The sequence below is a fragment of the Pan paniscus genome, chromosome 13, assembly GCF_029289425.2.
Source record: "Pan paniscus chromosome 13, NHGRI_mPanPan1-v2.0_pri, whole genome shotgun sequence".
Lineage (NCBI taxonomy): Eukaryota > Metazoa > Chordata > Mammalia > Primates > Hominidae > Pan > Pan paniscus.
In genome coordinates, this window is record NC_073262.2 from 39,947,136 (window position 1) to 39,968,469 (window position 21,334).

General features: G+C 43.3%; 1 protein-coding gene across 3 annotated transcripts in view; it reads left to right on the plus strand.

Moving 5' to 3' along the window:
• Window positions 1-20,793, plus strand: part of MAP3K19 (mitogen-activated protein kinase kinase kinase 19) — an 88,675-nt gene extending 67,882 nt beyond the window's left edge. The window contains exons 15-16 of one of the 3 annotated variants that reach the window (XM_003822805.5): window positions 676-1,373; window positions 17,676-20,793. In XM_003822805.5, the coding sequence (XP_003822853.3) occupies window positions 676-1,373; window positions 17,676-17,742 (765 nt within the window). In that variant the 3' untranslated portion in view covers window positions 17,743-20,793. Of the gene's footprint in view, window positions 1-675; window positions 12,520-17,675 lie in introns of those variants that run through there. The other 2 variants (XM_055108545.2, XM_055108544.2) reach the window with 2 other exon arrangements.
• The last annotated feature ends 541 nt before the right edge of the window (window positions 20,794-21,334 follow it).

A 21,334-nucleotide genomic window follows, 5' to 3' on the forward strand; every position in this document is an offset into this window, starting at 1 on the left:
GCAGTGAGATATGATCAGGGCCACTGCACTCCAGCCTGGGTGACAGAGAGAGACTCTGTCTCCAAAAAAAAAAAAAAAAAAGAAAGAAAGAAAAAGGTAGCACGGTGGTTCTACAAAAAGTACACACACACAATTAGCCAGGTGTGGTGGCACACACCTATGATCCTAGCTACGAGCTGCTCAGGAGGCTGAGGTAGGAGGATTGCTTGAACCCAGGAGGTTGAGCCTGCAATGAGCTGTGATTGTGCCAATGCACTCCAGCCTGGGCAACAGAGTGAGACCCTGTCTAAAAACAAACAAAAAAAAAAAAAAAGAAAAGAAATCTGTGAGGCAAGTATTGTTATCTCAGTTTTACAGATGAGAAAAACTGAAGTCAAAAGATTACACATTTATCCCAAGTTATATAGCTGGGGAAAGATGAAGCCAGGATTCTAGCCAATTCAAGCCACTTGACTTTAAGCCAATATGACATCCATCCACCATGTTTCTCATACCCATCTTGGCTCCACTGAAACACTGAATTTGCTTAAACACTTTGCATTTAGGAAGGGAGGTATCAACTTAGAGAAAGACAAGGGTTTAGAAAGAGAAGGGAAAGTCAAGTGTCACCTGAGGCATTTTGTGAATAAGTTATGTCATTAATTTAATAACAAGGTATTATTGATTTGCTTCTAGGTATACTGTGGTCTCACTAGTCAAGGACAGCTAATAGCTGTAAAACAGGTGGCTTTGGATACCTCTAATAAATTAGCTGCTGAAAAGGAATACCGGAAACTACAGGAAGAAGTAGATTTGCTCAAAGCACTGAAACATGTCAACATTGTGGCCTATTTGGGGACATGCTTGCAAGAGAACACTGTGAGCATTTTCATGGAGTTTGTTCCTGGTGGCTCAATCTCTAGTATTATAAACCGTTTTGGGCCATTGCCTGAGATGGTGTTCTGTAAATATACGAAACAAATTCTTCAAGGTGTTGCTTATCTCCATGAGAACTGTGTGGTACATCGCGATATCAAAGGAAATAATGTTATGCTCATGCCAACTGGAATAATAAAGCTGATTGACTTTGGCTGTGCCAGGCGTTTGGCCTGGGCAGGTTTAAATGGCACCCACAGTGACATGCTTAAGTCCATGCATGGGACTCCATATTGGATGGCCCCAGAAGTCATCAATGAGTCTGGCTATGGACGGAAATCAGATATCTGGAGCATTGGTTGTACTGTGTTTGAGATGGCTACAGGGAAGCCTCCACTGGCTTCCATGGACAGGATGGCCGCCATGTTTTACATCGGAGCACACCGAGGGCTGATGCCTCCTTTACCAGACCACTTCTCAGAAAATGCAGCAGACTTTGTGCGCATGTGCCTGACCAGGTAAGAAACTGAAAGCAAGAGGAGGAAGATAAATGCCCAGAGATTCCAAGTGGCAGACATTTCCCTTTCAATTTATGGCCCATTAAAAGCTCTGTTTTGGTTATGAAGTCAAGTAGACAGTGATTTTGTGCCGAAAGTAATCGTAATCAGTCATATTGGGTAATTGTGTTCATTGTTGTATCAGGGTATAGGAGGCAATGCTTCAAGTAGAAAGTGCCTCAATTAAATGTCTTATCAAGTTCTGTCAATACTTGCCCAAATCAATGGGTTTGCAAAATTTGTTAAAGATCTACTTATTTACCAATGAGACATCTTCCTAGGAACTGGCTAGGGTGAAATGACATCATCTTGCATTTAAAGTGAGGGGAAACATTTTGAGCCAAAGAAACAAATGTCTAATTGGAGAATTCAAGCGTCAAGTGGGGGAGTATTTGGTGAATCAGAAAAGCCTTAGAAAATTGCCTGTTTTCCTCTTCCTTATCTTCTCTCATATCTATGGAATTAAATTCTGGGTAAAATGTTAGAACTGTAACTGTAATGTAATGGAAATTAACTAGTGCTGTGATTTTCAAATTTTTAGCCAGGTACTCTCTGCTCATAGAAATCTTAAATCAAAGAATAAAATAAAAGCAGACAGATGGCTCTAGTTAAAGTGTGTATCCATGGGGCGGGGAAGAGTTAAGGAGTAGGGCTGTGGGTGCTGGAGCCCACTCTAGGATACTGCACAGCAGCCCCAAACCCACCTACCTAGCAAGGCTCAACTTTAATTGGAGGACAAGAAAGGCCTGAGACTCAAAGTCAATTTCCTGTCTTTCAAGGAAGTTTGCCTTCTTATCCCTAGATGAAAAACTCCAGTGTCCCACCTTTTAGCAAGCACATATGGCAACCCCCAACTCCCAGGGGGTTCATTTTGCCTTTCTGGATAAATCTTAGAATCTACAGGTCTCCCTCTCTGCCAATGAATGTGCCTCTCTTTCAGTCTCTGTCTCTCTCTCCCAGCACATGTGTATCAGCCTGTCCTGGCTGATTTCAGGATGATTACATGGGCCAGGGCAGGAATGCCACTCCAGGGGTCCAGTTTTTGGCATTGCTAGATGCAGAGACCCCTTAGGTTTCCAGCGTGGATTTTGTGGACAGAGCCCCAGTCACTGAGCTGCCCACCCTCTCCAAAAAAAAAAAAAAAAAAAACCGCATAAATGTGTTGGAAAATCGTATAGACAAGTACTAGTTTGATATTGGTGTTAACTGTTAAAACTATTGTAGTTGCTTTGTTCTGAATTTAACAATTACCTATATTATTGACTCACAGCTAGAAACCACTTGTTATTCTCATTTTCTTTCAAGTTGTGATTAAATACACACAGACACACACACACACACACACACACGAAGCACTTTAAAGAGAAAGGGTGGAATCTTCTTTTATGGCTCTCCTTTTGAACCGTTGCTTCATAAACTAAGCAATATACAATTCACACCACTAATAAAAATTAACAGGGTTATTGTGAAGGTTAAGTGAAATGGTGCATGTAAATTGCTTAGCAGAGTGTGGGGCACAAAATTAGGAGTTTACAGTTAATAATCATTAGGAAGAATATTAACATACCTTACCTAATTAGAGTCATATACAAGTATATAATTACCTCCTAAAATTCTATGGCAAAGACCCTGAGGACCCTAGCATCTCACCTGATATCAATAACAATACTCCTTGGAGATAGGGATATTCAGAAAATAAAGGGCGAGGCACTCTTAAAGATTCAGAAATAGAGATAATCAGGCATAGACTAGGGAAAGTCTAAAGAAAACAGAAATGAACTTGGGGAAGCTGAGAGAAATAAGCATGGAGGGGGTACTCCTATTGACAGATCAAGTTCTGGGAAGTCAGGCCAAGGAGTTTAGCTTTGTTGCAATAGGCAGTGAGGAGCAGGGGGCTGCAAAAGATTTGGGGTAGAAAAGGCCATAAAGAAAAGGGTCTTTGGGAAGGCAGGTCAGATGGCAATGTATTGAAGGGCCTGGGATGGATGTCGCTTGAGACTAGAAAGCTCTGCAGAAATCCAGAGCTTGGATGCTGATGGTGGTAGAAGCAGTGGGATTGTAAAGGATTCCAGAAAATTTCAGAGAAAAGGTGAATCAAGACTTGGTAATGGAGCAGAATGATAGGATTTCACGTTTTTGACTCTGGATAATGGGAGAAATCACAGTTGTGAGAGAAGAACAGGGAGGCAGCTAAACCCTTCCCACCTCCTGTAAGGAGACATTTGAAGCTATGGAATTGCAGCTCAGGAAAGCAATTAAGATTGGAAGGACACATTTAAAAATAATTATAACAGCCAGGTGCAGTGGCTCATGCCTGTAATCCCAGCACTTAGGAAGGCCGAGGTGGGGGGATCACTTAAGCCCAGGAGTTCAAGATGGAGACCAACCTGGGCCACATGAAGAAACCCCATCTTTACAAAAAAATACAAAAATTAGCCAGGCATGGTGGTGTGTGCCTGTAGTCCCAGCTACTCAGGAGGCTGAGGTGAGAGGATGAGAGGATCGCTTGACCCCGGAAGTTGATGCTGCAGTGGGCTGAGATGGCACCACTGCACTCCAGCCTAAGGGACAGAGTGAGACTCTGTCTCAAAAAAAAAAAAATCATTATAAGGTTGATTGCTACAGTCATAACAAAATTATGGGGCTGAGGAAAATATTTTGAAAATGCTCACAATGGAAGCTAACAGAAACGCATGGCATCAAGTCTAGCACATAACTGGAGAAGGGAAGGGAGGAAGGGAAGGGAGTTGCCCCAAGGTGTAAGAAGAAACAAGAGGACAGAGTGTCCCTAAGTCTAAGCAGAGGTAGTTTCAGGTAGGAGGGAGTAGTGAATGTTTCAAGTGCTACAGAAATGACAAACAGCTCATTAAATCTGGTTAATTTCAAGAGGGCAATTTCTATAGAGGAATGGGCCAAATGGTTAAGAATACAGGAGGGAAGTCACCGAGCTTAGCCTTGTTAGAGACATTTGGCAGAGACATTTAAAATGGGATGGGCCAGGCACAGTGGTCCACGCTTGTAATCCCAGCACTTTGGGAGGCTGAGGCAGAATAACTGATTGAGCCCAGGAGTTTGAGATCAGCCTGGGCAACATAGGGAGACCCTGTTTCTACAAAAAATTTAAAAATTAGCCGGGCGCGGTGGCTCACGCCAGTAATCCCAGCACTTTGGGAGGCCGAGGCGGGCGGATCACAAGGTCAGGAGATCAAGACCATCCTAGCTAACACGGTGAAACCCTGTCTCCACTAAAAATACAAAAAATTAGCCGGGTGTGGTGGCAGGCACCTGTAGTCCCAGCTACTCGGGAGGCTGAGGCAGGAAAATGGTGTGAACCCGGGAGGCAGAGCTTGCAGTGAGCCGAGATTGCTCCACTGCACTCCAGCCTGGGTGACAGAGCGAGACTTCATCTCAAAAAAAAAAAAAAAAAATTAAAAAATTAGCAAGTCATGGTGATGTACACCTGTAGTCCCAGTGACTCAGAAGGCTGAGGTGGGAGGATCACTTGAGCCTGGAAGGTTGAGACCACAGTGAACCGTGATCATGCCACTGCACTCCAGCTTTGGCAACAGAATGAGACCCTGTCTCAAAAAAAAAAAAAAAAGTGGGTGGGGGAGCGCTGGTAGCTAGAAATGGTATCCAGTTCAAGGAAAGGATTTTAAAGGAGAGAGATTTCTGCATATTTTAAAGGCAGGAGAAAGGGCCTCCAGATAGTGAAATAATTTTTTTTTTTTTCCCGAGACGGAGTCTTGCTTTGTTACCCAGGCTGGAATGCAGTGGTGTGACCTTGGCTCACTGCAACCTCCGTCCATGGGTTCAAGCAATTCTCCTGTCTCAGCCTCCCAAGTAGATGGGACTACAGGCGCCTGCCACTGTGGCCAGCTGATGTTTTTGTTTTTTTAGTAGAGATGGGGTTTCACCATGTTGGCCAGGCTGGTCTTGAACTCCTGACCTCGTGATCCACCCACCTTAGCCTCCCAAAGTGCTGAGATTACAGGTGTGAGCCACTGTGCCTTGCTGGATTTTTTTTTTTTTTTTTTTTTTTTTTTTTTTTTTTTTTACTTTTGAAATGACACAAAATATAATACTTTTACACAAAATACTTTTAAGAGTATTTATTTCCATTTTCACCTGGAAAATGATCTGGTGGCCATTGTGCTTTCAAAATTATTGAAAGAGGAGGGGCTTCAAGATGGCTGACTAGAGGCATCTGGCACTTACTTCCTCCACAAAGAACTAAAATAGCAAGTAGATAAGCACATTTCAAATACAGCATCTGAGAGAGAACACTGGATTTCAACAGAGAAGTTACAGGAAACACCTGAGACATGGAAGAAAAGGAAAGGAAGGCAGTCAGTTTGGTTGAGATTGGCCGAGAGCCCAGAGAGCCTCCCTAGTGTGGGGAAAGGGTGAGAGATCCTCAGTGGTCCACATTCTCACAGTGAACTCCTGCAATCCTAGCCATGGCAGAACCCTTTAGTCTTTGCAGACACTGAGACTAGAATATGGAGCTGCCTGGAAACCATGTGACAGCATTGCTCCGGAGAGGGAGCTCACACCTGAGTCCTAAGCAGCTACAGCATGGCACCATTTTGAGAGTCCAGCCCCCACCAGACTCCATCCTGCCCTGGGGTCCAACAGCCCCTGCAACTCCATATCCTTGGAACCCTACTTACATCTTCTTGTGTTTACCTGGAGGGCTGCAGCAGTGTGATGCCAGTTGTACCCAGTGGAGTGGCCAGATCCCCAGCATTGTAGCACACATGGTGTCCTGCACCCCAGAAACAACAGTGCAGCGCACCAGGGAGGCTGCTTCTGGGACAAAGGGAGCCAAAGCATGTGCTCCCCAGTGCCTAAGAACTGCCTACCTGAGGTGGCTATTACAGATAGCAACCCCACCCTTTCTAGCAGCAGGGCTGCCACACACATGCTCTGAGGACAGACTCTGCTGCTGTCCACTGCAGCTTCTGCTTAGGCTGAAGTGTGTGCCACTGGCAGTGACCCCACCCCCTTCAGCAACAGGGTTGCAGCACATTTGCATGTGCCCTGAGGACTGGCTTTCTTGGCTGCAGCTGCTGCCACCACCAGAAGCCAAACCATGAGCTCCCTGGAACCTGAGAGCCACCTGCCTGAAGCTGCTGCCACTGACGGCAACTCTGCTTCCACCAGTAGCAGGGCTATAGCACACTTGCACATGCCCTAATGACAGGCTCCCCTTGCCCACCACCACCGGAGCTGCAGCCACCCAATCATCATGCCAGGGCCCTGGGGATCACCCCACCCTGCCCACTACTGCTGACCCCTGAGTGTACCACTGGAGGGCCTGAGGAAAGGTCAACCAAGCCTGGCCCAGCAGCCCTGCCGGTGTCTGAGCACATTGCCTGGGGCCTGGGGATTCTCTGCCCTATCACTGCTGGTATCTGTACATTCCTCCTGAGGACCTGAGGACCGGCCCATCCAGCCCATTGCAGCCACTATTAACACCAATGCCTGCGCTATGGAGCCCAAGCATTATCCCAGTACCACTATTGCCATTGCCCATGCCATGCATGCTGCCCAGGAGTCTAAGGACCTATCCACCCACCCAGCACACCACTGCCACTACCAGGACCTGAGCAAGCCTTGGAGGCCCAAGAATTGGCTCATTTGAACCCACTAACACTAGTGCCCATGTATGTCACCCAGGGGCCCAAGGATGGGCATGCTTGACACACCACTGCTACCACTCAGGCTAAAGGACTGGCCCACCTGGCATACCAATCCCCAGCAAAACCTCACCATAGACTCCACTAACAATCACAGACTTAGCCGCTGAGGAAATCACAGACACCACTGGCGCTGTTTACAGCTGAAGAAATTATACTAAGACCACACTACTGCGTACACCCAGGATCAAAGCTAAAGCATCCTACCCAATCAACACCATAGATACCAAAAATTTAAAAGAAGTGACTGTTATACCACATGTGCCAATTCATTCAAGAGCTTCGACAATAGACTACATCAAGCAGGAGAAAGAATCTCAGGACTTGAATACAGATCTTTTGAAATAACCCATTCAGACAAAAATAAAGAAAAAAAAGAGTGAACAAAGCCTACATGACATGTAGGAAACTATAAATTGGCCAAATATACAATTTTGATTGTTCCAGAAGGTGAAGAGAAGACCAAAGGTATAGAAAATCTATTTAAAGACAGAATAGTTGAAACTTTCCCAGGTCTAGCAAGAGATTTAGACATCCAGATACAGGAAGCTAAGAGGTCCACAAATAGATACAACCTAGAAAGGTCTTCTCCAGGGTACATTGTAGTCAAACTGTCAAAAGTCAAAGAGAAAATTCTAAGAACAGCAAAAGAAAAGCATCTAGTAATGTATAAAAGAACCCCCATCGACTAACAGTGGATTTATCAGCAGAAATCTTACAGGCCAGGAGAGAATGAGATAATATATTAAAAGTTTTAGGCCAGGCATAGTGGCTCGCACCTGTAATCCCAGCACTTTGGAAGGCTGAAGTGGGTGGATCACCTGAAGTCGGGAGTTTGAGACCAGCCTGACCAACATGGAGAAAATCCATCTCTACTAAAAATACAAAATTGCCCAGGTGTGGTGGCACATGCCTGTAATCCCAGCTACTCTGGAGGCTGAGACAGGAGAATTGCTTGAACCTGGGAGGTGGAGGGTGCAATGAGCCGAGATTGTGCCTTTGCACTCTAGCCTGGGCAACAACAGCAAAACTCCATCTCAAAAAAACAAACAAACAAACAAAAAGTTTTGAAAGGCATAAAAACAAAACAAAACTGTCAGCCAAGAATGCTATACTCAGCAAAGTTATCCTTCAAAAATGGAGAAAGTCTTTCACAGACATGCAAAAACTGACAGACTTCATCACCATTAGTGGCCCTACAAGAAATGCTTAAGAAAGTCCTACACCTGGAAGTGAAAGGTCATATCTATCATCATGAAAACATATGAAAGTGTAAAACTCACAGGTAGAGGAAACCACACAAAAGAGGTAGAGAAAGGACTCAAATGTTAACACTACAGAAAACCACCAAACCACAATGATAAATAACAAGAGAGAAAGAAAGAAAGAAACAAACAAACAAAAAAACCAACCAGAAAACAATCAACAAAATGACAGGAATAAGAACATAAATGGATTAAAATTTCCAATTAAAATGGCTGAATAGATTTTTAAAAAGTGACCCAAAAATATGCTGCTTTCAAGAAACTCACTTTACCTGTAAAGACACATATAGACTGAAAGTGAAAGGATGGAAAAAGATAGTTCATGCAAATAGAAACCAATAGAGAGCATGAGTAGCTATATTCATATCAGATAAAACACACTTTATGTCAAAAACAGTAAAAAGAGACAAAGTCACTATATAATGATAAAGAGAAAAATTCAGCCAGAGGATGTAACAGTTCTGATGCACCCTACACCAGAGCACCCAGGTATATGAAGCAAATATTATTAGATCTGAAGAGAGAGATAAACTCTAATACAATCATAGATGGGGACTTTAACACCCCACTCTCAACATTAAGCAGATCATCTAAACAAAACATCAACAGAGAAACCTGGATTTAAATTGCACTTTAAACCAAACAGACACAACAGATACCTACAGAATATTTTCTCCAACAATGGCAGAATAAATGTTCCCATTAAAACATGGAACATTTTCCAGGATAGGCCATACATTAGGCTGCAAAACAAGTTTCAACAAATTTTTAAAAATCAAAATCATACCAAGTATTCTTTCAGCCACAATGGAATAAAACTAGAAATCAATAACAAGAGGAACTTTGGAAACTGTATAAATACATGGAAACTAAACAACATGTTCCTGAATGGCTACTGGGGCAAGAAAGAAATTAAGAAGAAAATTAAAAAATTTCTCAAAACAAATGAAAATCAAAACACAACATACCCAAATCTATGTGACATAGTAAAAGCAGTGCTAAGAGGGAGGTTTATAGCAATAAAAGCCTACATCAAAAATGTATGAAGATTGGATGGGCATGGTGGCTTACACCTGTAATCCCAACACTGTGGGAGGCCAAGGTGGGAGGATCACTTGAAGCCAAGAGTTCAAGACCAGCCTGGGTAGCAATGTGAGACCTTGTCTCAAAAAGAAAAAAAAAATTAGCTAGCTAGGTCACTTGGTAGGCTAGGGTGGGAGGATTGCTTGAACCCAAGAGTTCAAGACTGCAGTAAGCCATGATTGCACCATTGCATTCCAGATGGGGTGACCTTTTAAAAAAGTATAAAAATTTAAATAAATAATCAAGGAAACAGAAGAAAAAGGGAACAAACCAAACCCCAAATTAGTAGAAAAAAAGAAATAAAGATCAGATTATGTTAAGTGAAATAAACCAGGATCAGAAAGACAAACATTGCATGTCCTCACTTATTTGTGGGATCTAAAAATAAAAACAATTAAATTCATTAACATAGAGAGTAGAAGGATGGTTACCAGAGGCTGGGAATGATAGTAGGAGGATAGGAGTAGGGCAGATAGGGATGGTTAATGGATTAAAAAAAAAAATAGAAAGCTTGAATAAGACCTACCATTTGATAGAACATCAGGGAGACAATAGTCATTAATAACTTAATTGTACATTTTAAAATAATTAAAAGAGTGTAATTAGATTGTTTGTAACACAAAGGATAAATGCTTGAGAGGATGGATACCCCATTCTCCATGATGTAATTATTTGACATTGCATGCCTGTATCAAAACATCTCATGTACCCCACAAATATATACACCATGTACCTACAAAAATTAAAAATAAAAAAATGTAAAAATCAATAGAAAAGTAATAAAGGTCAGAGTAGCATTAAATGAAATACAGAAAAAAATACAAAGGATCAGTGAAACGAGAAGTTGGTTAAAAAAAAAATAAAATCAATAAACTGCTAGCTAGACTAACCAAGAAAAAAAAGAGAGATGACCGAAATAAAAATCAGAAACAAAAAAGGAGACATAACAACTAATACCACAGAAATGAAAAAACCCACCAGAGAACATTATGAACAAATATAAGCTAACAAAATGGAAAACCTAGAGGAAATGGATAAATTCCTGGACACATACAAGACTGAGTCAGGAAGAAATAGAGAACCTGAACAGACCAATAATGAGCAATAAGATTGAATCAGTAATAAAATATCTCCTAACAAAGAAAAGCCCAGGACTGGATGGCTTCACTGCCATATTCTACCAAACTCATAAAGAAGAACTAACACCAGTTATCCTCCAACTATTCCAAAAAATTGAGAAGGAAGGAATTCTCCCTAACTCATTCTATGAAGCCAGCATTACCCTGATACCAAAACCAGACAAGGATGCGAAAACCACAAAAAAAGAAAACTATAGGCCAGTATCTTTGATGAACATAGATACAAAATTCCTGAACAAAATACTAGCAAACCTAACCCAACAGCACATCAAAAAGATAATACACCATAATCAAGTGAGTTTTATACTAGTGATGCAAGGATGGTTTAACATGCACAAATCAATAAACATGATATATCACATTAACAGAATGAAGGACAAAAACAATATGACCATCTCAATAGAAACAGAAAAGGCATTTTCTAAAATCCAACATCCCTTTGTGATAAAAACTATCAACAAACTAGGCATAGAAAGAACATACCTCAATATAATAGGCCATATATGACAAACCCACAGCTAACATCATACAGAATGGGGAAAAGGTGAAAGCCTTTCTTCTTAGAACTGGAACAAGAGAAGGATGCCAACTTTCACCACTCCTATTCAACATAGTATTGGAAGTTCTAGCCAGAGTGATTAGGCAAGAGAAAGAATAAAAGGCATTCAGGCTGGGCGCAGTGGCTCATGCCTGTAATCCCAGCACTTTGGGGGGCTAAGGCGGGCAGATCATGAGGTCAGAAAATCGAGACCATCCTGGCTAACACAGTGAAACCCCATCTCTACTAAAAATACAAAAAATTAGCCGGGTGTGGTGGCGGGCACCTGTAGTCCCAGCTACTCGGGAGGCTGAGGCAGGAGAATGGCATGAACCTGGGAGGTGGAGCTTGCAGTGAGCATGGCATGAACCCAGGAGGTGGAGCTTGCAGTGAGCTGAGATCGCACCACTGCACTCCAGCCTGGGCGACAGAGTGGGACTCCATCTAAAAAAAAAAAAAGAATAAAAGGCATTCAAACTGGAAAAGAGAAAGTCAAACAGTGCCTCTTTGCAGATGACGTGATCTTATATCTAGAAAAACCTAAAGACTCCACCAAAAAACTCTTAGATCGATTCAGTAAAGATTCAGTATAGTTGCAGGATACAAAATTAACATACGAAAATCTGTTGTGTTTCTATATACCAACAATGAAGTAGCTGAAAAAGAAATCAAGAAGGCAATCCCATTTAAAATGGCTACAAAAATAAAATAAAATACCTGGGAACAAATGTAACCAAGGAGGTGAAAGACCTCTACAAGGAAAACTACAAAACATTGATGAAAAAAATTGAAGATACAAACAAATGCTCATGGGTCACAAGAATCAATATTGTTAAAGTGGTCATACTAACCAAAGTTATTTATGGATTCAATGCAAAAATACCAATGTAATTTTTCACAGAAATATATACAAAACAATCCTAAAATTTGTGTGGAACCAAAAAGGAGCTCAAAGAGCCAAAGCAATACTAAACAAAAAGAACAAAGCTGGAGGCATCACACTATGTCACTTCAAAATATACAGAAAATATATACAAAATATATTACAAGGCTACAGTAACCAAAACAGCATGGTATTGGTATAAAAACAGACACATAAACCAATAGAACAGAGTAGAGAACCCAGAAATAAGTCCCCATATGTAAACCAACTTATTTTTGGCAAAGGGACCAAGAACATATACTGGGGAATTGACACCCTCTTCAATATATGGTGCATATTCATATGCAGATGAACGAAGTTAGACCCCTATCTCACCATATACAAAAATCAACTCAAAATTGATTAAATACCTAAACATAAGACTCAAAACTATAAAATTACTAGAAGAAAACATAGGGAAACACTCCAGGTTATTGGTCTGTGCAGAAGCTCTTTAATATATAGTTCCATTTGTCTATTTTTGGTTTTGTCACCTGTGCTTTTAAGGTAAAGGAAAGCACAGCGTGAAGAGATGACCTGTTGAATGGGAGAAAATATTTGCAAAATGTTCATCCAACAAGAAACATATCTCAAAAGAAGACGCAAATAGCCCACAGGTATATGAAGAAATGCTCAACATCACTAATCAACAAGGAAATGCAAATTAAAACCACCAAGAGATACCATCTTATCCCAGTTAAAATGACTACTATTAAAAACACACAAAATCTCTCCCTCTCCCTCTCCCTCTCCCTCTCCCTTGTCTCCCTCTCCCCACGGTCTCCCTCTCCCTCTCTTTCCATGGTCTCCCTCTGATGCCGAGCCGAAGCTAGACTGTACTGCTGCCATCTTGGCTCACTGCAACCTCCCTGCCTGATTCTCCTGCCTCAGCCTGCCGAGTGCCTGCGATTGCAGGCACGCGCCGCCACGCCTGACTGGTTTTCGTATTTTTTTTGGTGGAGACGGGGTGTCGCTGTGTTGGCCGGGCGGGTCTCCAGCTCCTAACCACGAGTGATCCGCCAGCCTCGGCCTCCCGAGGTGCCGGGATTGCAGACGGAGTCTCGTTCACTCAGTGCTCAATGGTGCCCAGGCTGGAGTGCAGAGGCGTGATCCCGCTACAACCTCCACCTCCCAGCCGCCTGCCTTGGCCTCCCAAAATGCCCAGATTGCAGCCTCTGCCCGGCCGCCACCCCGTCTGGGAAGTGAGGAGCGTCTCTGCCTGGCCGCCCATAGTCTGGGATGTGAGGAGCCCCTCTGCCTGGCTGCCCAGTCTGGAAAGTGAGGAGCGTCTCTGCCCGGCCGCCATCCCATCTAGGAAGTGAGGAGCGCCTCTTCCCGGCCGCCATCACATCTAGGAGGTGAGGAGCGTCTCTGCCCGGCCGCCCATCGTCTGAGATGTGGGGACTGCCTCTGCCCCGCCGTCCCATCTGGGATGTAAGGAGCGCCTCTGCCCGGCCGCGACCCCGTCTGGGAGGTGAGGAGCGTCTCTGCCCGGCCGCCCCGTCTGAGAAGTGAGGAGCCCCTCCGCCTGGCAGCCGCCCCGTCTGGGAAGTGAGGAGCGTCTCCACCCGGCAGCCACCCCGTCCGGGAGGGAGGTGGGGGGTCAGCCCCCCGCCCAGCCAGCCGCCCCATCCGGGAGGTGAGGGGCGCCTCTGCCCGGCCGCCCCTACTGGGAAGTGAGGAGCCCCTCTGCCCGGCCAGCCGCCCCGTCCGGGAGGTGAGGGGTGCCTCTGCCCGGCCGCCCCTACTGGGAAGTGAGAAGCCCCTCTGCCCCGCCAGCCGCCCCGTCCGGGAGTGAGGTGGAGGGGTCAGCCCCCCGCCCGGCCAGCCGCCCCATCCGGGAGGGAGGTGGGGGGGTCAGCCCCCCACCCGGCCAGCTGCCCCGTCCAGGAGGGAGGTCGGGGGGTCAGCCCCCCGACCGGCCAGCCGCCCCGTCCGGGAGGTGAGGGGTGCCTCTGCCTGGCCGCCCCTACTGGGAAGTGAGGAGCCCCTCTGCCCGGCCAGCTGCCCCGTCCGGGAGGGAGGTGGGGGTTCAGACCCCCGCCCGGCCAGCCACCCGGTCCGGGAGGTGAGGGGCGCCTCTGCCCGGCCGCCCCTACTGGGAAGTGAGGAGCCCCTCTGCCAGGCCACCACCCCGTCTGGGAGGTGTACCCAACAGCTCATTGAGAACGGGCCATGATGACAATGGCGGTTTTGTGGAATAGAAAGGGGGGAAAGGTGGGGAAAAGATTGAGAAATCGGATGGTTGCCGTGTCTGTGTAGAAAGAAGTATACATGGGAGACTTTTCATTTTGTTCTGTACTAAGAAAAATTCTTCTGCCTTGGGATCCTGTTCATCTGTGACCTTACCCCCAACCCTGTGCTTTCTGAAACATGTGCTGTGTCCACTCAGGGTTAAATGGATTAGGGGCGGTGCAAGATGTGCTTTGTTGAACAGATGCTTGAAGGCAGCATGCTCATTGGGAGTCATCACCGCTCCCTAATCTCAAGTACCCAGGGACACAAACACTGCGGAAGGCCGCAGGGTCCTCTGCCTAGGAAAACCAGAGACCTTTGTTCACTTGTTTATCTGCTGACCTTCCCTCCACTATTGTCCTATGACCCTGCCAAATCCCCCTCTGCGAGAAACACCCAAGAATGATCAATAAAAAATAAAAAAATAAGAAAAAAAAGAAATAAGACACAGAGACAAAGTATGGAGAAACAACAGTGGGCCTAGGGGACTGGCGCTCAGCATACCAAGGATCTGAACAGGCACAGGCCTCTGAGTTCCCTCAGTTTTTATTGATTATTATTTTTATTATTTTAGCAAAAAGGAATGTAGTAGGAGGGCAAGGTGATAATAAGGAGAAAGTCAGCAACGAACATGTGAGCAATACAATCTAAGTCATAAGGAAGTTCAAGGGAAGGTACTATGACTGGACGTGTCTCTAAGCAAGATTTATGTTTCTCTCCACCCAAACATCTCAGTGGAGTAAAGAATAACAAGGCAGCATTGCTGCGAACATGTCTCACCTCCCACCATAGGGCGGTTTTTCTCCCATCTCAGAACTGAACAAATGTACAATCAGGTTTTATACTGATACATTCAGTTCCCAGGGGCAGGCAGGATGCAGCGGCCTTCCTCTCTCTCAACTGCAAGAGGATTTCCTCTTTGACTAATCCACCTCAGCCAGACCCTTTACTGGTGTCGGGCTCGGGGACGCTCAGGTCTTTCTCATCCCATGAGGCCACTTTTCAGACTATCACATGGGGAGAAACTTTGGACAATACGGCGCTTTCAAGGGCAGAGCTCCCTGAGGCTTTCCACAGTGTATGTTGCCCCTGATTTATTGAGACTGGGGAGTGGCGATGACTTTTACCAAGTATACTGCTTGGAAACATCTTGTTAGCAAGGCGCATCCTGCACAGCCCTAGATCCCTTAAACCTTGATTTCATACAACACATGCTTTTGTGAGCTTCAGGTTGGGTCAAAGTGGTTTGTTCAAAGTGACTGGGGCAAAGCTACAGATTAACAACATCTCAGCAAAGAAATTGTTGAAAGTACAGGCCTTTTTCAAAATGGAGTCTCTTATGTCTTTCCTTTCTACATAGACACAGTAAGAGTCTGATCGCTCTTTCTTTAGCCTACACTCACTGAACTGCCCTTCCCCTCTGCTGGGCCATGACCACAGAGAACAGGTCCACTGTCCTCCCTGCGTGGTGCACCATGGAGGCTCAGACTCCGTCCTCGAGGCTGGCAAGAAGATAGGGTAAGACATGAGCCTCCTGATACAGGAGATGTCTGTGGAGCCCACAGGACTGCAACCTCACACTGCAGGGCTGGAGGCACAGACTGACTATTTACTATTCTGTGGCCTGGGGGGCTCAAGGCACAGAGCTCCTCATTAGCCAAAGTCACCCAAGTTCCCAACCTCTAAGGATTTCCTCATAATAATGCAAGAAGAAGAAAAGTGAGTGCCCGTAGAAGCTTTGGGGCTCTTCCTCTAATCAGGAGAAAGCTGGTGTGTATTCTTCACTTCTTTCTTTTCTTTTTAAACATCCAACTGCTTTAATTTTCATCTTTTATTATGGGAAAATATACCACGTATAAATATTTAAAAAAAAACACAAAAATAACAGATGCTGGCAAGAATGTGTAGATAAGGAAACTCACGTACTGTTGGGTGTGAATGTAAATTAATACAGCCATTATGGAAAACAGTATGGAGATTTCTCAAAAAAACCCCAAAAAACTAAAAATAGAACTACCTGCCGTGTGATCCAGCAATCCTCCTACTGAGTATTTATCCAAAGGAAAGAAAATCATTATCTCTAAGGGATACCTGCATCCTCATGCTTATTGCAGCACTATTCACAATAACAAAGGTATGGATCCACCTAAGTGTCCCTCAACAGATGAATAGATAAAGAAAACTTAGTATATATGCACAACAGAATGCTACTCAGCCATAAAAAAAATGAAGTCTTATCATTTTCAGCAACAGAGATGGATCTGGAGTTCTTTATCTTAAATAAAATAAGCCAGGCCCAGCAAGACAAATACCACATGTTCTCACTCTTATGTGGGAGCTACGAAAGTAGATCTCATGGAAGTAGAGAGTAGAATGATAGTTATCAGAGGCTGGGAAGGGTGTGTATGTGGTGGGGCAGGGAGGATAAAAAGAGGTTGGTTAATGGGTACATAATTAGATAGAAGGAGTAAGTTCTAATGTTTGATAACAGAGCAGGGTGACTGTAATTAACAACAATGTATTCTGTATTTCAAATAGCTAGAAGAGAGGACTTGAAGTGTTCCTGACACATAGAAATGACAAATACTCATTATATATCAATAAAGAAAGTGGTTGCACAATGTAGTGGGTAGGGGAAGTTACCTGGTTGTTGAAGCCTTAATAAATATTTATGTATCTGAAAAAAAAAATCAAAAGATGGCCAATTTAACCAAAAGAATGCCTCTGGAATAGGCCATTGCAGCTAATCATTGACTATTTCATTAGCTCATTGGTTCATTAACTGGCTCATTGACTGATACCTTTCTAAAATCTTTTGAATTTCTTGAAGAAAAAAACTATGCCACAATATTACTGAACAACTGTCTCCCTCTATCTTACGTTAATCCAGGAGTGCCCAAAACGGGATTATTTCAATTAATCACCAAAGCATATTTGAATATCTATTTTAAAAGGTTTTCAATTCTGGATTTTAATGCTTCTGAATTTTAAAAGTAAATGTAAGTGTGAATTTTACCATACGTAAATTAGACTCCAAACAAATTGCACAAAAGTACAATGGGAAAGTAGGGCCTAGTTTTCAATCACAATAGCTACCACTTTTCAAACAAGTACCATGCTATTGTTTAAAAGTTGTATATATATTATTTAATTCTCCCAATGAGTTAGGTATTATTGTTATCTCCATCTTACTGATGAAGAGAGTTTTAGTCACTTAGCTTAAGGTCACACAGCTAAAAATTGGAGACTGGACTCAACCCAAGTCTGTTTGACTATCAGAAGTTGTATTTCCGTCTTTAAAAGTTCACATTTAAGTAGATCTACATTGGCAGTCTCATTACTGAGTGCTGCTGCTTCTAATGTGTTTTTCCCTTCTTAGGGACCAGCATGAGCGACCTTCTGCTCTCCAGCTCCTGAAGCACTCCTTCTTGGAGAGAAGTCACTGAATATACAAGACTTTCTTCCCAGTTCCACTGCAGATGCTCCCTTGCTTAATTGTGGGGAATGATGGCTAAGGGATTTTTGTTTCCCTACTGAAAATTCAGTGTAACCCAGTTTAACCAGATCCTATGGAGTCATTAACTGAAAGTTGCAGTTACATATTAGCCTCCTCAAGTGTCAGACATTATTACTCATAGTATCAGAAAACATGTTCTTAATAACAACAAAAAACTATTTCAGTGTTTACAGTTTTGATTGTCCAGGAACTACATTCTCTATTGTTTTATATGACATTTCTTTTTATTTTTGGCCTGTCCTGTCAATTTTAATGTTGTTAGTTTAAAATAAATTGTAAAAACAACTTATATTTTCTTGCTTGGTGAGTAAAGATGCTTACTTAATTCGTCCAAAGCAGAGCAGAGCAGAGGAAGGCAGGAAGGTAAGTTAAAGAGATTCTAGATTCTGTACTTTGGCAGCAATCTTAGCCTAAAAGATTCTAGGAGGCTCAAGGCCTAATAGGGAGGAGGTGAGGGCCTCGGCATTTCATTATCAGAGGGCCCCCAAACTCCTCAGATGTCTCTGAGAAATTGTGCTAGTTAAGGTGGCATCATAAACCTTGGGCTCCTTTCTCTGTAATTTATTTGTAGTGATTTGAAGTTTTTAATCTATTTGCAGTGAATCAGGTCATTTCCATATGCAGAACTAGCTAAGTCTAAATCAGCTGGTAGGACAAAAGCTAGGTCTGGTAAGGGAAGGATGATTTTTCCACAGACCTTTGCTCATTTCATTTGAATAGTTACCTCTGCTGAGGTCATCCTTCAAATACTGCCATTCCCAGAACATTAGTAGACCTCACAAAAGTGAGCATGGATGAGTTAGTAGTATTACAAGCCATTTTAAGTTGGTGGATTAAGCAATATTTTTTTTAGACTGAGTCTTACTCTACTGCCCAGGCTGGAGTGCAGTTGCGTTATCTTGGCTCACTGCAACAACCTCCGCCTGCTGGGTTCAAGTGATTCTTTTGCCTCGGCCTCCCAAGTAGCTGGGATTACAGTTGCCCACCACCACGCCCAGCTAATTTTTGTATTTTTTGTGGAAATGGGGTTTCACCATGTTGGCCAAGATGGAGTTTCACTGTGTTGGCCAGGCTGTCTTGAACTCCAGACCTCAAGTGATCCACCTGCCTCGGCCTCCCAAAGTGCTGGGATTACAGGCGTGAGCCATCGTGCCCAGCCAGGATTAAGCATTTTTTATAAGGTTTCCATTGCTGTTGATCTCACTCATCCACTAAACTTCGCACCTATTGTTCTTTTTTTTATTATTATTATTTGAGATGGAGTCTCACTCTGTTGCCCAGGCTGGAGTGCAGTGGCGTGATCTTGGCTCACCGCAACCTCTGCCACCTGGGTTCAAGCAATTTTCCTGTCTCAGCCTGCCAAGTAGCTGAGATTACTGGGACCTGCCACTGTGCCTGGCTAATTTGTGTAGTTTTAGTAGAGATGGGGTTTCACCATCTTGGCCAGGCTGGTCTTGAACTCCTGACCTCATGATCCACCCGCCTTGGCCTCCCAAAGTGTTGGGATTACAGGCGTGAGCCATCGCGCCCAGCCAGCACCTATTGCTCTAAGCTATAGCCACAGATATTTTTATTGGCTGCCGTCATTTCAAGCTGGTACAACTAAAAATTAACTTTAGGAGTATTCTAATACTAGTATCAGGATTTGTCAAAACAAAGCTGGTTTAGTTTTTATGAAATAAATGTGAAATGCTGTCCAGGTGAGGTAAAAACAGATTTTACTCTGGACATGTAACATTAGATGAGTCTTTGTGGGTATAACTTTTCTCAAATTTTTTTCATATTTAAGAAATTAAGGGAAGAATATGTCCTTTATTTTACTTACTTGTATCTCAACATGACCAGAAACAACATAATTTTGAAAGGTTAGGGCTTATTTCTTTTCCATTTTGGAGGGATCTTCAGCATTCTTTCAAATCTGAATATTATATTGGATTTTAAAGCAACTATTTACAATCAAGCCTGTTAAACCCTATGGGGAAAGGGCAAAGAGTAAGACCTGTTAATAGTGTGTATAGAGATCACAGTAATGGACACATGAAGTTGGTGTTAACAAGTTTACTCCTATTCTACTGAAATATAAGGGTACTGAAGACAATTTTGGAATATTGAACAGAAACTTCAAAAAGCTGAAGTTTTGGCCAGGCAGGGTGGCTCACCCCTGTAATCCCAGCACTTTGGGAGGCCGAGGCAGGTGGATCACTTGAGGTCAGGAGTTGGGAGACCAGCCTGGCCAACATGCTGAAACCCCATCTCTACTAAAAATACAAAAAATTAGCTGGGCATGGTGGCGTGTGCCTGTAATCCCAATTACTTGGGAGGCTGAGGCAGGAGAATCGCTTGAACCTGGAAGGAAGAGGTTGCAGTGAGCCGAGATCGCACTACTGCACTCCAGCCTGGGCAACAAAAGCGAAACTTCATCTCAAAAAAAAAAAAAAAAAAAAAAAAAAGCTGAAGTTTTCAATAGGCAAGCCTTGGTCCTCAAAGCTTCTGTGTTTTTGTTATTCACTGTGTTTAAGACATGAACAATTGTTTGGAATTACACTCTTCATTATCATTGCCCATATGTGTGCTCTCTTCCTTTGAAGGGGGTCTGAAAGGAGGTTGGGAGTGGAGGTAGGTTGGGGCTGGGATGGCTAGCATTCACTGAGCTTTTAGCAGAAAAAGGCACATCATTTCATTCTAGCTGCTGATTGGGATGGTAGTATCTTCCTCCCTTTATTATTTTGAGTACTTTAATGGCGTGAAACTTTTCATTGTTCACCTAGCAGTAATACCGTCCTCCCTTCCATGAGCATCACCCTTTTCCCAAGGCACAACCGCTGAGTTTTCAATCACATTGAAAACTCATCTTATTATGTACTAAATTCCTGTATGCTCTGGGCCCAAGCTCAACCAAAGACATTTTAACCCCCAAGTTCTAAAAAGTAGACCTACAGCATCTCCTTAACTTTAACCTACTTTAGTCGTACACTGTGTAATGAGTAGCTCCAAGATAATAACCCACTTAATCTGCTCAAGGAGCAGCCAAAAGCTGCATACCATCACCTACCAGGCTGTCTTTCTTCTTCATACGAGCTGCACTTACAAGTATTAATTCAGTTTAAAGCAGCTATTTAAATGCAGAAACTTGCATTTTAAAAATCTTTCCAGGTGATTCTGCCAATTAAAAAATCTCTGGTGTAAGCAGCCTCTCTCTCTACTGGTAATAAAGTTTTAAAAAAAGTTTGTATATGCCATTACACTGTCAAGTTTATAGAGGATAGTGCTTTTTCCTATTGACAGGACATCACAACATTATGAAAATCCATGGCTGAATTCATCCATAAAGCAGTCACTAACAGGCTGACGTGAAAGACTAAAGAAAACTGGCCTCCTCAACTGTGTCTGAACACTTGAAAGGTCTAAGTAAGCCTCTTAATTTCATGGCAATATAATAAAAATATTTTGTCAGTGAGGCCCTACATTGTTTTGGGAGGTGGTATTCAGGGGAAGGAATAGGCAGGCCATATGCTACAGCT